The following is a 17,004-nucleotide window of genomic DNA, read 5'->3' as shown; positions in this document are numbered from 1 at the left end:
CAGCTGAAACAATTCTGTTTTCCAAATAAGATTACATTCTGGGTACATTCTTTTTTGAGGGGATCACAGCTCAGCCCCGTAACATTGACTGACCCACATGCTTCTCCCCACCCCAAGTCCCCTGATCTGTATTTTACTACCTTCCCTTCCGGTCGAGTCCTGCCTTCCCTGCCCAGGTTCCTTCTTTCTGTCTGAATCCTACTGACTGATAGCCCCGTCCCCACCGTTGTGCCCTCAGCTGACCGTTCCTGTCCTCACCAGGCACGATGACCTAAAGGCGATGCTGGACACCAACAAGGATTCCCTCAAGCTGGAGGCCATGAAGAGAATTGTGGCGGTGAGGGGGTCAGAGGGGATCCCTTGGGGGAGGAGCTTGAGGATCCAGAAGCCCTCCTTGGCTGCTTGTGGACCTTCCCCCAGTGAGTGCTGGCATCTCCCTTCTCGTTCTCCCCCTACCCTGACCCCACCACCCAGATGATTGCCCGGGGAAAGAATGCCTCAGACCTGTTCCCCGCCGTGGTGAAGAACGTGGCCTGTAAGAACATAGAGGTGAGTGCTACCAGGGAGGGGTCTCCCATGTCCACCTCCAGGAGTAAACTGGAGCTAGTTGGGGGTGAGAAAGGGGACAGCCCAGTCCCTGGAGGTCCAATCCGCTCAGAATGTCCCTGGTCCAGGAAAAAACACCTCCCAGATGTCCCTGAACCAGATGTGGATCAGCATGATGGGGCCTGGGTGCTTTCCCATGGATTGCAGCTACCCGGGGTGAGGACATCTCTCAGGGCAGGGGCACCAGTCCCTGTGGAGAAACCCCCTCTTCCCCAGGTGAAGAAGCTCGTCTACGTGTACCTGGTGCGCTACGCTGAGGAGCAGCAAGACTTAGCCCTGCTGTCTATCTCCACCTTCCAGCGTGGCCTGAAGGTCAGAGGTCTCCATTTGCCTCCCTGGGGTCTGGGCCTTGATGGGGCTGTATTGGAGGTGTGAACTTATTCACAATCTAAAAGTTGAGAGTTAGGTTTCATTAGGGGGGAGTTTTTAGGACTTCAAGCCTAGGAGGCAGCATCTAAGTAACCCTGACAGAACTGCTCCAAGGAGGCGAGGGGAGGAGTCAGGTTATATAGAAGTTTTGCAACAAAGGGCAGGTGGTCTAACATCAAAAGACAGTTGTTAATGAAAGAAAATCAGATAACCCAGGTTAAGGAGTTTGGTGCTTTTCTGTGTATGGGAAGATGCAAGAGTCTGGGCTCACTGAAATCATTCCTTTGATATGCACCCCAGCTATCTGGGGCCAGTATCCTATGTTTCCATATCCTGAGTTTCTCCAGGCCTCACATGGGAAGTGACTGCAGTCTGATGGCTGCTAGATGGCAGGTGTCCTTTCTTCCTGAGTTCCCTCAGGGATCACCAGCTCACTGTCCATGGTGGCTGCAATTGCTGATGACTGTGACATCCTTTGTTTACCGATAGGGCAGGAAATAAATTCCATTTGTCAGAGGAGTGGGCCCAGGGAGAGGTCTGAGTGCAGGGGTCGGGGGGCCAGGCACTGGAGGGCCTTTCCTACCTGCCTAAAGTCAGGAGAGTCAGAGGAGCCTGTGCTAACGGCTGCCTCAACTATGACTCACTTGAGCCCCTGACACTGGCCTTCACCCTACTGATGTTAAGGGATTCAGGCCCACAGCCAGGCAGAAGTCAGCCTTCTTAAGACAGAGGAATGCGTGGGGAGCCCGCTGACCTGCATTCCTCACCTCTGGGTGTCAGAGCCTTGGCACTGGCAAGCTCACCTGGTTTGAGTATCTGCTAGGAACAATGGCTTTGGAACCTTTTCACCTGAAACTGGGTGAGGAGGACAAAAGGGTTTATTGGAAACAAGTGAGCTCCATGGAGAGGAAAACCACAAAGCTCACCAAGCTGGAGAGCGGCCTCAGACGTGGAGACTGGGTTTGACAGGCTGCAGAGAGAACATAAAGACAAGACCATTCCATTTTCAGTAAGGTTAGTACAGCCAGTGATTCCTTCAAAGTAGGAACAAGTTGATTATTCTGTTTAGCACCAGAAGAAATAATTGACTTGTCTTAGATGCCCCAGTGTATGTAAAAAATCCACCTTTAAAGAGCTGGATTGGGACTTACCTGGTGGTCCAGTGGTTAAGATTCTGCCTTCCCAATGCAGGGGACATGGGTTGGATCCCTGTACTGAAAACTACGATCCTGCATGGCCTCAAATTAAAAAAAAAAAAAAAAATATATATATATATATATACATATATATATACACACATATTTAAAGACCTGGATCACTTTTGTGGCAATAAAATGCCCTTTGAGGCAGGTAGAAACTGAATCACTTAAGAAAAGGAACAGTGGGAAGATTCGAGTCCTTTTGTATGCAGTGGAGGCTGACCCCTCACAAACACACACATACACACACATATTTAAACAGAATATTCTCATCTTTTGTATGTTAAATGCAAGCATGATAATCTCCACTGGGTGCTTTTGTGGTTAGGATAAGATATCTCCAGGGTAAAGAAGTCAGCATCACTGTCTTTCTATTTTTTGTCCAATCAGACTCTCCAGCTCTGATTACAGCCATTAACTCCTCTAGTCTTTGCGCACGTTTAGTTCTGATTCCTGTGAGAGGGACATTGAAAGGTATGGCTCATCTTTTCCTGTTCAGCTGATTCCATAGGTTAGCTGAGCAGACTGAGTTGACTGCCCAAACTGGGGGCTTACCCCTGGTTCAGTCTGCTCTGGCCAGCCGGAGGTGATGGCAAAGTCTGCTCCTCTGAGGTGGGGCAGAAAGCCTGGGCACTTGCATCTACCATTCTTTTTTTTTTTTTTCCTACCATTCTTTCATTCAGCAAATACTTGGGTATCTCTATGCCTCACACTGTGTTAGGGGTTTTTGTTGTTTGTTTTAAATTTTTTGGCCACACTGCAAGGCATGGGGGTCTTAGTTCCCCCATCAAGGATAGAACCCTTGCCCCCAGCAGTGGAAACAAGGAGTCTTGACTACTGGACCATCAGGGAAGTCCTTGTGCTAGGTTATTTTTTAGCAAGTCAAAACTATATGATCTCTCTCTCTTTCAGATTGGTTTAACCGGGATTAAAATCGTTTTATAAGAACCATTCTGAACATTTTGCACAAATTTTTACATTGACCTGAATTTTCCACATTCTACCCTTTTTAGAAAACCAGAGCTCATTTAGTTCAACTCAATGCAGTGATTTCTCTAGGACAATAATCAGCAAACTTCTGTATCCAGTCAGGTGATAGTAGCTTAGGCTATGCAGACTATCTAGTCTCAACCGTGCAACGACTCAACTTTGCCCTTGTATTTTAATAGTATGAAAGCAGCGATGAATGAGTGTGCATGACTGGGTTTGAATTCATATTTTAAAAAATATTTGACTGTGCCAGGTCTTAGTGGTAGCATATGGGATCTAGTTCCCTGACCAGGGGTTGAACCCAGGCCTCCTGCATTGGGAGCTCAGAGTCTTAGCCACTGGACTACCAGGGGAGTCCCTGAATACATTTTTATTTATTAAAAAAGGCAGAAGACACATTTGGCTTGTGGACTATAGTATGCCAACCTTTGCTCTAGAACATCTCTGACAGGTCATCTCCAGTGGTACAGACCTACTCCATCATAAGGCAGTTCCATCTTAAGACAACTACCACTGTTTTTCATTTTTGTTTTTATTGAAATATAGACAATTCACAATGTTAAATTAGTTTCAGGTGTATAATACATTAATTCAACATTTTTGTGGCTAATACTCCATTTAAATGTATTTCAAAATATTAGCCATATCCCCTGTGCTGTACAATATATTCTTTTAGCTTTTTATTTTATACATAGTATTAATACTTTGTACCTTTTAATTCCTTACCCCATCTTGCTTCTCCTCACCACCACCACCCCCACTCATAACAACTAGCTTGTTCTCTATGAGGCGTTTCTGTTCTGTCATACTCATTCATTTGTTTAATGAAAACACCCAGAATATATACCCAAGAGTGATACTGCTGGATCATATGAAAGTTCTTTTTTAGCTTTTTGAGGAACCTCCACACTGTTCTCCACAGTGGCTGTGCTAATTTACATTTCCACCAACAGTGTACAAGGGTTCCCTTTTTGCCACATCCTCACCAACACTTGTTATTTGTTGTCTTTCTAATGACAGCCATTCTGATAGATGTGAAGTGATTATAACTTTTTAAAAACCATTATACTGTGTTGAAACGTCTATCACCTTAATTTTTAAAAATTTATATCAGATCCACCAAAGGCATAAAGAATATTATTCATATGTGTGCATTTATTCTCTTACTACTTATTTATGTGTTCCTAAATAATGTATAATGCTGTTTTATAAACACCATCTTATATGTGTTCCTCTAAAATTCACTTTCTTTTTGTTATTATTATTGGTTAGGGGGCTCTTCTGCACAATAGTACCAACCTTTTCTGTCATCCCAGACTGAGACTCTGTTTGCTTTGCAGCCGGCTAATGTTGTTGACTCAATTCTGACAAACCTCCAATTGGCAAGCAGATAATCCAGGTGTCCCTATATCCTGTCTTTATGAAGTTGGTTCGTTGGATCCCCTGTGAGACCCTTCTGTATTTCATTGTTTAGGTTTAGCACAAGATTCAAGCCAGGGTGGATCTGAATCTTAGTATTGTCCTCCTGGTTTTATGTCTTCCTCTAAGATGTTGATAAGCTATTCCAACCAGGGCAACAGACTAAATCCCATGTATCATGTTTACAGGTTGACACTGATCTGCTAGTAAATCTTTCCCAAGTATTGCATTTTACCAAACTGTGGATCCACCTAATTGCAGTCAGCTGGTATTTTTCCATCTTGTTAGGAAGGATCTCAACTGCAAAAAAAATTTCTTAACACCTTCTATGTGCAAAGGGCTATGGTTATCTAGAGATAAAATAGACATGAATTCTGCTCTTAAAATGCTTACGTAGTAAATGAAACAAAAGGCCTACATCAAAAATGGCAGTCTAGGAAATGCTATGAGAGACTCCCACAGTGCTTTGCTGAAATCAAAATATATAGTATTAATATATGCCAGCCAAATTACCCTACTAAAAAGGAAAGGGGTTTTCTGGGGGGTAACTTCCTGTTGAATCCATAATCATTTCCAAATGTTAAAAAAAAAAAAAAGGAAAATAGGTTTTAGCAGTGGATATGATTTGACTTAACTAAGAAAATAGACTCCTGCTTTTAAAATAAGTGCTTTGCAGAGATAAATCCAACCTATGGACACCTTATCTTTGACAAAGGAGGCAAGGATATACAGTGGAAAAAAGACAATCTCTTCAACAAGTGGTGCTGGGAAAACTGGTCAACCACTTGTAAAAGAATGAAACTAGAACACTTTCTAACACCATACACAAAAATAAACTCAAAATGGATTAAAGATCTAAATGTAAGACCAGAAACTATAAAACTCCTAGAGGAGAACATAGGCAAAACACTCTCCGACATGAATCACAGCAGGATCCTCTATGACCCACCTCCCAGAATATTGGAAATAAAAGCAAAAATAAACAAACGGGACCTAATGAAACTTAAAAGCTTTTGCACAACAAAGGAAACTATAAGTAAGGTGAAAAGATAGCCCTCAGATTGGGAGAAAATAATAGCAGATGAAGCAACAGACAAAGGATTAATCTCAAAAATATACAAGCAACTCCTGCAGCTCAATTCCAGAAAAATAAATGACCCAATCAAAAAATGGGCCAAAGAGCTAAACAGACATTTCTCCAAAGAAGACATACAGATGTGGGGAATACGTGTAACTCTATGGCTGATTCATATCAATGTATGACAGAACCCACTGAAAATTTAAAAAAAAAAAAAAAAAAAAAAAAAAAGACATACAGATGGCTAACAAACACATGAAAAGATGCTCAACATCACTCATTATCAGAGAAATGCAAATCAAAACTACAATGAGGTACCATTACACACCAGTCAGGATGACTGCTATCCAAAAGTCTACAAGCAATAAATGCTGGAGAGGGTGTGGAGAAAAGGGAACCCTCTTACACTGTTGGTGGGAATGCAAACTACTACAGCCACTATGGAAAACAGTGTGGAGATTTCTTAAAAAACGAAATAGAACTACCATATGACCCAGCAATACCACTCTTGGGCATACACACTGAGGAAACCAGATCTGAAAGAGACATGTGCACCCCAATGTTCATCGCAGCACTGTTTATAATAGCCAGGACATGGAAGCAACCTAGATGCCCATCAGCAGACGAATGGATAAGGAAGCTGTGGTACATATACACCATGGAATATTACTCAGCCGTTAAAAAGAATTCATTTGAATTAGTTCTAATGAGATGAATGAAACTGGAGCCCATTATACAGAGTGAAGTAAGCCAGAAAGATAAAGATCATTACAGCGTACTAACACATATATATGGAATTTAGAAAGATGGTAATGATAACCCTATATGCAAAACAGAAAAAGAGACACAGATATACAGAACAGACTTTTGGACTCTGTGGGAGAAGGCGAGGGTGGGATGTTTCGAGAGAACAGCATGTATATTATCTATGGTGAAACAGATCACCGGCCCAGGTGGGATGCATGAGACAGGTGCTCGGGCCAGGTGCACTGGGAGGACCCAGGGGAATGGGGGGGGGGAGGGGGGATCGGGATGGGGAATACATGTAACTCCATGGCTGATTCATGTCAAAGTATGACAAAACTCACTGCAATGTTGCGAAGTAATTAGCCTCCAACTAATAAAAATAATTGAAAAAAATAAATAAATAAAAATTAAAATTATAAAAGGAAAAAAATTAAAAAATAAAATTCTACATGTAAGTGAAAACATACAATAAAAATAAATAAATAAATAAATAAAATAAGTGCTTTGAAGAATTTCCCTGGGGGTCCAGTGTTTAAGACTCCAGACTTCTAATGCAGGGTGTCTGAGTCCTGTCCCAGTTGGGGGAGATCCCGCATGTAGCAACTAAGATCCGGTGCAACCAAATAAAAAAAATAAAGTAAAATCATGACTTCATAAGATATTTTAAGAATAAAGTGCTTTGAAACTTCCTTTTTAAAAATTAATTCTGGAATTTTAGCAAAGATTACCATCATTTTCACCTGTAATTCTGTGGCTCTCCTCTTTCTCCATTTTAGAAACTCATGGTAGCCCCTACTCTTTACTGTTCCAGGACCTCTTGCTTTGCCCACTGTCCTTCAAGATGAACAGTAATTTACATCTGCTGCTGCTCTCATGATCTCATGATTACAGTATACTGTGTCTAAGGCTCTTCTCAGGTGTCTTGTTCAGGTGCTCAGTCTTGTCCAACTCTTTGCTACCCCATAGACTGTAGCATGCCAGGCATCCCTGTCCTTCACCATCTCCCAGAGCTTGCTCAAACTTACGTCCATTGAGTCGGTGATGCCATCCAACCATCTTGTCCTCTGTCATCCCCTTCTCTTTCTGCCCTCAATCTTTCCCAGCATCAGGGTCTTTTCCTGTGAGTTGGCTCTTCTCATCAGGTGGCCAAAGTATTGGAGCTTCAACTTCAGCATCAGTCCTTCCAGTGAATGTTTAGGATTGATTTCCTTTAGGATTGACTGGTTTGATCTCCTTGCAGTGCAGGGGACTCTCAAGAGTCTTCTCCAACACCATAGTTCAGAAGCATCTGTTCTCTGGCACTCAGGCTTCTTTATGGTCAAACTCTCACATCCATACATGGCAACTGGAAAAACCATAGCTTTGACTGTATGGACCTTTGTTGGTAAAGTAATGTCTGGTTTTTAATATGCTGTCTTGGTTTGTCATAGCTTTGTCATGAGTTTGTCAAATTTATGTCTAAGTTTGACACAGCTTTTGTCAAAGCTTTGTCATAGCTTTTCTTCCAAAGAGTAAGCGTCTTTTAATTTCATGGCTGCAGTCACCATCTGCAATGATTTTGGAACCCAAGAAAATGAAGTCTCTCACTATTTCCATTGTTTCCCCATCTATTTGCCATGAAGTGACGGGATTGGATGCCATGATCTTGGTTTTTTGAATGTTGAGTTTTAAGCCAGTTTTTTTCACTCTCCTCTTTAGTTCTCTCTGCATTCTGCCATAAGGGTGGTGGCTGTCTCTGAGGTTATTGATATTTCTCTTGGCAACTCTTGATTCCAGCTTGTGCTTCATCGAGTCCAGCATTTTGCATGATGTATTCTGTATACCAGTTAAATAAGCAGGGTGACAATACATAGCCTTGATGTACTCCTTTCAGGTGTCTATAGGATGCAATAGGTGCAAAGAGGAGGGGCTTACACACCTATTCTCTTTTAAACATGTGGAGGAAGGGGAAGAAGAGCAGCTTTTGAGAGTTTGCTGGGAGAGAAGACTGAAAGGGTGAACTTTAAAAAGAATATTTATTTGTCTGTGCTGGGTCTTAGTTGCAGCATGCAGAATCTAGTTCTCCAACCAGGGATCAAACCTGTGCCCCCTGCATTGAGAGCAGAGTCTTCGCCTCTGGACCACCAGGGAAGTCCCTGAAAGGATGAACTCTTGGGAAGGGAGAGCAGGTTGCATTTGGTCAGTCTCCTCCACCATAAACACAGACAGCCTCCCGGTCTGCAGACACTCCTGAGAAACAAGGTGCTTCAAGAATCTTAGGCATTCGGAAAGTGTCGCTCTCCCTGAAAGTGAAGCAGCCCCATGCCACATCCCTCCAGATACCAGATTTCTGCTGCAGGGCCCCCCAGGCACCTCATCATCTAGGCTCAAGACAGGAGACAGGGAAACAAGAGTGGGTGGCAACCAGGGACAGTGAGCCCCTCCCATCAGCGCGCCCGCTGCCCTCCCATGGCTCTGCCTCTGCCACCTCTGCCCTAGGACCCCAACCAGCTGATTCGCGCCAGTGCCCTCCGCGTCCTGTCTAGCATCCGTGTGCCCATCATCGTGCCCATCATGATGCTGGCCATCAAGGAAGCTGCCTCAGATATGTCTCCCTATGTGCGGAAAACAGCTGCCCACGCCATCCCTAAGCTCTACAGGTATGCCCCAAGCCACTGCCCATCCCTGGCCTCTCCCAGTCTTGAAGGCCGCTTTTGTTGTTTGTTGTTTTTAAGTCTTTAGGTGGTTTAAGGCAGTTTGGGGAACAGACAGAGAAGGACATTGGGAGCAGTGGCTCACACCTTTTGATGAATAGGGTTGGGGGGAGGGAGGGGAGCACAACTCCAGCCAGTGTTGGGAAGGCTGGAGAGGAGGGAGGGACAAACAACAGTTTCTCCCTCAGTTTGGATTCTGACCAGAAGGACCAGCTGATAGAGGTCATCGAGAAGCTTCTGGCTGACAAGACCACGGTGTGTATATGGACGCACAGAGGTGGGTGATGGAAAGGTGCCAGGCCGAGCCCCTTACGTCCTTCTGTTAATGCACTCCTGCCTATGTGGGTTCCCCAGCTGGTGGCGGGCAGCGTGGTGATGGCCTTCGAGGAGGTGTGCCCTGAGCGCATCGACCTGATCCACAAGAACTACCGGAAGCTCTGTAACCTGCTCATCGACGTGGAGGAGTGGGGCCAGGTGGTCATCATCAGCATGCTCACCCGCTACGCCCGCACGCAGTTCCTCAGCCCCACGCAGAACGTGAGTGGCCCGGACCCCCAGGCGCGACTGCGACCCGCGCCCTAGCAGAGTGGGTAGGAGGGCCTCCAGGAGGAGGTATCCCCTGCCCCACCCGCCTGTCCCGCACCCCTCCCACCCCATCCCTAGGAATCTCTGCTGGAGGAGAACCCTGAGAAAGCCTTCTATGGTTCCGAGGAGGATGAGGCCAAGGGCCCGGGGTCTGAGGAGGCAGCCTCCACGGCGCTGCCCGCCCGGAAGCCCTATGTCATGGACCCCGACCACCGGCTGCTGCTGCGCAACACGAAGCCGCTCCTGCAGAGCCGCAGCGCCGCCGTGGTCATGGCCGTGGCGCAGCTTTACTTCCACCTGGCGCCCAAGGCAGAGGTGGGCGTTATCGCCAAGGCCCTTGTGCGTCTGCTGAGGAGCCACAGGTGCGTGCCCGCCCCGCCCACACCCCAATCACGCCCCGCCCACACCAACCACGCCCCGCCCACGGCCCAGCCACGCCTGGACGGGGGCGGCCTCTCCCCTTTCAGCTACCTAGAGTGCGCTGCCCTCCATCCCAGCCCACCGGCCCCTCCACACTGACTCCAGTCCCACCCTCCTCCCACCTTCCCCGACACCCGCCCTCTCCTCCCTCCTCTCGGGCCCGCCTCCCTTCCCCGCCCGTGCCTCCTGCCCTGGCCCTGGCCTAGGGACCGGGTTCCTCTGCTGCTCCTCTCCGCAGTGAAGTGCAGTACGTGGTGCTCCAGAACGTGGCCACCATGTCCATCAAGCGCCGGGTGAGCACGTGACCCAGGCCTGCCTTCACGGTCCGACAGGTGGCTCTGCCGGGCAGGGACGCTGGGGAAGGCAGGATGGGATGATGCCTTGCCGGTGTGGAGCATGGGAGGGGGAGACCCTAAATGCAGGTGGAGGTGTAAGACCCGGATCCCTGGGACGGAAGCCCTGATGAAGGAAGATAGGGTAGGAGCTGAGGAAGCAGGAAGAACTGACAGTGGAGACAGTGCAGGGGCAGGAAGGACGCTGGGCCCTGGGATGGGGGAGGGTGTGCAGGGAGGGGGGCTCTCTGGAGGAGAAGCAGGGCTGTGGTGGAGCCCCCTGTGACCACCTCTCTTGTGCCAGGGTATGTTTGAGCCGTACCTGAAGAGCTTCTACATCAGGTCCACTGACCCCACCCAAATCAAGATCCTGAAGGTGAGTGAAGGACAGTCATGCCTGTGGCCTTAATGAAGGGTTAAGGAAAGCACAGATGGACTTCCTTGGTGGTCCAGTGGTTAAGAATCTGCCTTGCAATGCAGGGGACACAGGTTTGAACCCTGGTCAGGAAACTTAAGATCCCACATGCCACAGGGCAACTAAGCCTGCCATGCCACAACTAAGACCTGATGCACCCAAATGAATAAATATTAAAAACAAATGAAAGCACAAGAAGCCCACTGGCACCCCCTGCCCCTTTTCTGCCTCCCTGCAGCTGGAAGTGTTGACTAACCTCGCCAATGAGACCAACATTCCTACTGTCCTCCGGGAATTCCAGGTACTGGCCAGGGATCAGCTTGTAGCCAGAGAGGCCCATGAGAGTTGCCCCGTAGCTCCTTATGCTCAGTGAGAATCATCTTGGTGGGTTAAATCTTCTCTTTAGAACCCAAAGTGGAGAAGCTGTTATTTCACATCCCTTCCCAATCCCTTCTGCCGGCTTTGGGTCAGGGAGTCTCTGGGTAATGGATGAGGGTGTCATTCCTTTTCCCAGAGTTTAGTCTCTGGCATGATCAGGTAACAGCTTTCCGGAAGGTCACCCTCAAGTCTGCAGAATCACTGCAGAGTCAAGTCTGAGGGATCACCACCTTCTGGGGCTCACTCTGTTGTGGCCTCCCGCAGACCTACATTCGCAGCATGGACAAGGACTTTGTGGCAGCCACCATCCAGGCCATTGGGCGCTGTGCAACGAACATAGGCCGAGTCCGCGACACCTGCCTCAACGGCCTGGTGCAGCTGCTGTCCAACCGTGATGGTTAGTGTTTGTCTGTCTGCATGTCCGGCTTTGATGACTAGTGGGTGCTGCCTGCATGTCTGACTGATGGCCAGCAGGTATTCTCCTGTCTGGCCAGCGACAGTTCGTGTTCATCAGTCCATCGGCCTCAGTTTGTATCCTCATACCTGTGCCTCTCTGAGGGCCACTGGGGAAGTACAGGAGGTTGAGGAGCGGAGCGAAGGGCCTGGGGGCATTGCAGGTGTGTCTGCCCATTGTGTGTGGCCATGTGACTGTCCTGGGCTCGTTTTCTGTTCCACAGAGCTTGTGGTCGCAGAGTCAGTGGTGGTTATCAAGAAGCTGCTGCAAATGCAGCCAGCCCAGCATGGAGAGATCATCAAACACTTGGCGAAGCTCACAGACAACATCCAGGTAAGGGGGTGACCCCACTGGCTTCCCCAACCCAGGATCCTCCCCGTGATTTTAAGACCCTATAATTAGGGACTTCCCTGGTGGTCCAGTGGTTAAGAATCCGGCTTGCAAGGCAGGGGACCCAGGTTTGATCCCTGGTTGGAGAACTAAGGTCCCACATGCCAAGGGGCAACTAACTCTGTTCACCACAACTAACGAGCATGTGCCCTGCAACAGAGGATCCTGCATGAAGCAAACGAAGACCCCACATCCACAACCAAAGACCCAATGCAGCCAAATAAATGAATTCTTTTAAAAAAAGATCCTCTAATTAAACTGGCTTTAATAAAAATCAAAAAGAAATAAGAAGAAAATCAGGGGCTTCCCTAGTGGCTCAGACAGTAAAGAATCCACCTGCAATGCAGGTGACCCAGGTTCGATCCCTGGGTGGAGAAGATCCCCTAGAGAAGAGAATGGCTATCCACTCCAGTATTCTTGCCTGGAGAATTCTATGGACAGAGGAGCCTGGCAGGCTATAGACCATGGGGTCTCAAAGAGTTTGGACATGACTGAGTGATTAACACTTTCACTTTTTTAATAAAAAAATCAACTTCCAAACCATTTCTACTGGCTTGGAAGGTCTTTGGGTGGGAGAAGGAGAAAGATGAGACCATGTGACCCTGGTTTGCCTTCCCTTTGGGGACCCCTTGCTGAGCTCCAGCCTGGTCCATGATCATGTTTTCTCTAAAGCTCTGGCTCAGGGTGGCTGGTTGACATGCGAGTGTTTTTGTGTTGCGCTGCCAAGTTGAAACATTCAGACAAGGCATTCCTGAAGATTCAGGAAGGATAACATGGCCAGAAATCATCAAGGGTACAGTGGATCCAGAAAGCCAGTCTTTTATACCAAACTGTGACTGAACTTCCAAGGCTCTGTGCATGCTCTCGAAACCCTGGGGAAGAGGGAAGATGCTGCCTGAGAAATGCCCACCTAGTATTTTCTCTCCCACCACCTCCCACTCCCATTTCTAGAGAAGCGAGCACAGATGGGAGGAGTGCTGGCTCCCTGGCAGGCCACATGCCCACCTGCATTCCCACACCCTCCGCAGTCCTGACTCCGCTCCCACCCACACAGGTGCCCATGGCCCGAGCCAGCATCCTGTGGCTCATTGGCGAGTACTGTGAGCACGTCCCCAGGATCGCACCTGACGTCCTGAGAAAGATGGCCAAATCCTTCACTGCCGAGGAAGACATTGTCAAGCTGCAGGTCATCAACCTGGCAGCCAAGCTCTACCTGACCAACTCAAAGCAGGTACTGGTTGAGAGATGCCCCTCAAAGCCCTCTGGGCCCCAGAAACGGCCCAGGGAGTGTTCTGTGGGTCCTCACCAGGTAGTATGAACTTGAGTACCTCTTTCTTTTTGTCAGTTTTTTCATTGTGTGTTTTCATTAATGTTTACTGGAGTATAGTTGATATGCAGTGTCGTGTTCGTTTCTGCCGTACAGCACAGTGATTCAGTTATACATAGATCAGCACCTCTTTCTGGAGAAAGTTCAGGACCGGTGGCTGGTCTACCCATGTAACCCAATGTTGCCCAGAGTCCACGACTACTCTGGAGGCCCAAGGGCCTAGTAGAGATGGTGGCCATGTTGAAGAGACTCTTCTGTGGGGCTGTGACTTCCAGTCTGCCAGTGGGAGTGTCCCTACTTGCTGCCTTCGGGATGCTGGGGCCAGAGGGAGGGACCTGCAGTGACAGGCCTTGGTGGGAGACCACATGTCCCAGGAGATGTGGTCTGTCCTCCTCCCAAAGCTTGGTGATGCTTCACCAGTCTATGCCAGCAATAAGGGGGCACAAGCCTGGGTGGTATTGGTGCTCATTGTCATTCCCATGCTGAAATATTATGAGAGGCACTGTAGCCAAGAACACAGCTCAGCTAAGCTGGAATATCAGGATATTAACAGCCTTTTGAGTGTCCAGCATCCTCTGAGATGGTCCCAGGAGACGTTGCTATGAGTCAAGTGTAATGTGCCAGAGCACTTCAAGGTGCTAGGACACCAGGTGCCATGACAGTTCCCACGCTCTCTGCTCTGCTCAGTCAGGCGAGGCAGGGGTTGGCAAACCACCGCCCATAGTCCAAACCTGGCCTGCTGCCTGTTGTTGTAAATAAACTTTTACTGGGCTACAACCATGTTCATTCATTTGTTTATCGTCTATGGATGTTGTAGCTGCAACAGAGTCCATATGGCCTGCAAAGCCTAAAATAGGTCCTCGGCCTTTTGTAGAAACGATTTGGCAACCCTCAGAGCAAACAAAGCATGTGGGCCATCCCCTGGAGGCGGTGACATCTCTGCCGGCCTGAAGGTGGCCTCTTTGCCATCCCATGGAGTCTTTGGATGGTGGTGTTCGTGCATCTTCTGTGACCCACGGTGGACAGGGTGGGCCCCAGGGCCTCCAGCTGGGGGCAGGGCTGTCACATGTGGGGCCTCTTGTCAGGAGCTGCGATGGACAGTGGTCGTGTGGAATCTGTGAGGGGCTGGGTCTGTGGGTGTCGGTATTGTGGGAGAAGCAGATTGGAGACAAGTTAGAGGGAAAGGCACCACAGGAAAGCCTTGGAACAAATATCTGTGCGCCTCCTTTATGCAAACGGGAGAAAAGAGCAGGTGGGAGGAAGGTCTGAAGAGATGAAGCAGACTAGGTGGGTGGCTGCTGGGTAGAGGGGGCGTCTGAAAGGCTCAATACCACACCAGAGCCCTGAGCCCCAGCATAGTGATGTCAGCATGTTTGCGTAAGTCTGGGTGTGCTCACATGGCTCTTCCCTAAGTTGTCCCTGTAAGCTTCTTGTGCATTTTTTCATGACCATAATTAACATACATTTCCCGAGTGCCTACTGTGCCTGGCACTGAGCTATGTCCTTGGGTGATGACAGCGAGCGAGACATGTTTACTAGCCTTCAGGTGCTCACAGCCAAGTAGAGGAAACAGCACACAATGCAGAGCAGTAAGGGCTGCAGTCAGGCTTCCCTGGTGGCTCAGATGGTAAAGAACCTGCTTGGCAATGCCAGAGACACGAGTTTGATCCCTGGTTCAGGAAGAAGCGCTAGAGAAGGAAATGGCAACCCACTCCAGGGAAATCCCATGGACAGAGGAGCCTGGCGGGCTACAGTCCATGGGGTCACAAAGAGTCGGACATGACTTAGTGACTAAACAACAACAACAAAGGGTAGAGTCAGGGTTGGCACAGAGAGCCATGGGTACAGATGGCTTAACCCCTCTCCTAGGCAGGACACGGGGGTCCTGGTCCCCATCAGGGCACCCTGAGTAGGCTGTTCAGGCAGATGGAACCTCCACACACCTTTCATCCTAAGGCCAGTCCTTCAAGGCACAAGCCCCTTAGAATGGTTCTTTGACTCAGTAAAGAGAACTTTCCTCCTTCCTACCCTCCCTGTCTTTGTCTTTTCTTCCTTCTCAGCCTGTGCTGAGAGTGGTGGAGAACAGGAATTCTCTGTACACCAGGAGGGAGGTGTTTGCATGTGCCCATGGCCATCCTTATCCTTGCAAAAGAGCAAGGATGCTCCCCTGATCCCAGTACGAGGGTGACTTGTTCAACCTGCCACAAGGCCACAATGATCCCAGCTACTGCCCCCTCCCCCACATGCTGACCCCCACTGCATGCCAGGCCCTAGCCCAGGCTGAGTCGAGGAGATGATGGATGAGCAGATAACCAGAGGGTCTAACAGAAGACGCACTGGCAGAGGTCTTGGGGTGGCAGGAATAGTGAAAGGTGACCATTACAGCCACTCCGGGCAACTGCCTGCTTGAATGCTCTTGGTAGGTAGGTTTGCTTTTGCTTGCTTGATGAGATACCTGGGAGGGGAGTCTGCTTAGGTCATGGTGGGAGCTAAAATCTGGCTTCTAGAGTGAGTGGAAGAGTTTAAGTTCTACATTTTTTTTTGAGTTAATAACTTCTTTGATATCATAAAAATAATGCATGTTCATCATAAAACATTTGGACAACCCAGAGAAATATTATATGTTAAATATTTAAATTAGCTATAGGTCTACCACTTAGAAAAGACCAGCATTGGTTTTATATTTTCTTAGTTGTTTTTTTTAAAATTTGTTTTCTACATACAATCATCCAGAAATTGTACATTTATGTCTTGTTCAATACATTAATCTTTTCGTTTCTATTTTCTCATAATGCCTTATATTTAGAAAGTTGTTTCCTCGTTTACATATCAATTAAAATTTTCATACATAATTTCCTCCATTTTTTTTTTTCTATTTTTAATCCACTGTATTGGTTTTTTAGTGCTGTGTAATAAATTACCACAAACTTAGTAGGTCAAAACAACATGTTTACTTTCTATTTCCATGGGTCAAGAATCCAGGTATGGTCTAGTTGGGTCTTGTATGCGTATGTGTGTGTGTGTGCACACCATCAGTCATGTCCGACTCTTTTTGCAACCCCATGAACTGTAGCCTGCCAGGCTCCTCTGTCCATGGGATTCTCCAGGCAAGAATACTGGAGTGGGTTTCCATTTCCTCCTCCAGGGGATCTTCTCAACCCAGGGTTTGAATCCACATCTCTTAGATCTTCTGCATTGATAGGTGGGTTCTTTATCACTAGCACCACCTGGGTTGGGTCTTATGCAAGGCCATAGTTATAGCTGAGATACTGGTCAAGTTGGGATTCTCTGGAGGCTGTGCTGGGCAAACATTCATATCCAACTTCACATGCCTGATGGTAGGACTGAGGCCTTGGCTTCTCGCTGGTTGTCAGCTGGAGACCATCCTCAGCTCCCTGCCACATGGTCTCTGAACATAGCTGTTTGCTTCTTCAGAGTCACAAGGAATAAAAGTGTCTAGAGCCAGTCTGCTAGCAAAACTGGAGTTGAACGTAAGGAAATTGTCATGGGGTTATATGGTCACTTCTGCCATATTCTGTTGGTCAGAATTACATTTTAGGTCATGTCCATCCTCAGGATGGAGCAAGACTGGGCTTTAGGAG

The 17,004-nt window shown here is 47.8% G+C and overlaps 1 protein-coding gene across 2 annotated transcripts in view; it reads left to right on the top strand.

Moving 5' to 3' along the window:
- The window catches only part of AP3B2 (adaptor related protein complex 3 subunit beta 2), a 36,804-nt gene that overhangs the window by 8,534 nt on the left and 11,266 nt on the right, over positions 1–17,004 (top strand). The window contains exons 2-14 of one of the 2 annotated variants that reach the window (XM_065906331.1): positions 262–337; positions 475–549; positions 823–918; positions 8,887–9,047; positions 9,290–9,356; positions 9,456–9,638; positions 9,765–10,048; positions 10,345–10,399; positions 10,743–10,814; positions 11,092–11,154; positions 11,496–11,628; positions 11,909–12,018; positions 13,130–13,306. In XM_065906331.1, coding sequence (XP_065762403.1) covers positions 281–337; positions 475–549; positions 823–918; positions 8,887–9,047; positions 9,290–9,356; positions 9,456–9,638; positions 9,765–10,048; positions 10,345–10,399; positions 10,743–10,814; positions 11,092–11,154; positions 11,496–11,628; positions 11,909–12,018; positions 13,130–13,306 — 1,533 coding nt within the window. In that variant the 5' untranslated portion in view covers positions 262–280. Of the gene's footprint in view, positions 1–261; positions 338–474; positions 550–822; positions 919–1,583; positions 1,632–8,886; positions 9,048–9,289; positions 9,357–9,455; positions 9,639–9,764; positions 10,049–10,344; positions 10,400–10,742; positions 10,815–11,091; positions 11,155–11,495; positions 11,629–11,908; positions 12,019–13,129; positions 13,307–17,004 lie in introns of those variants that run through there. The other variant, XM_065906332.1, reaches the window with a different exon arrangement.

The sequence above is a fragment of the Muntiacus reevesi genome, chromosome 15, assembly GCF_963930625.1.
Source record: "Muntiacus reevesi chromosome 15, mMunRee1.1, whole genome shotgun sequence".
NCBI lineage: Eukaryota > Metazoa > Chordata > Mammalia > Artiodactyla > Cervidae > Muntiacus > Muntiacus reevesi.
The sequence above is the reverse complement of the archived record's forward strand: the minus strand, read 5'-3'. Positions and strand labels throughout refer to the sequence as shown.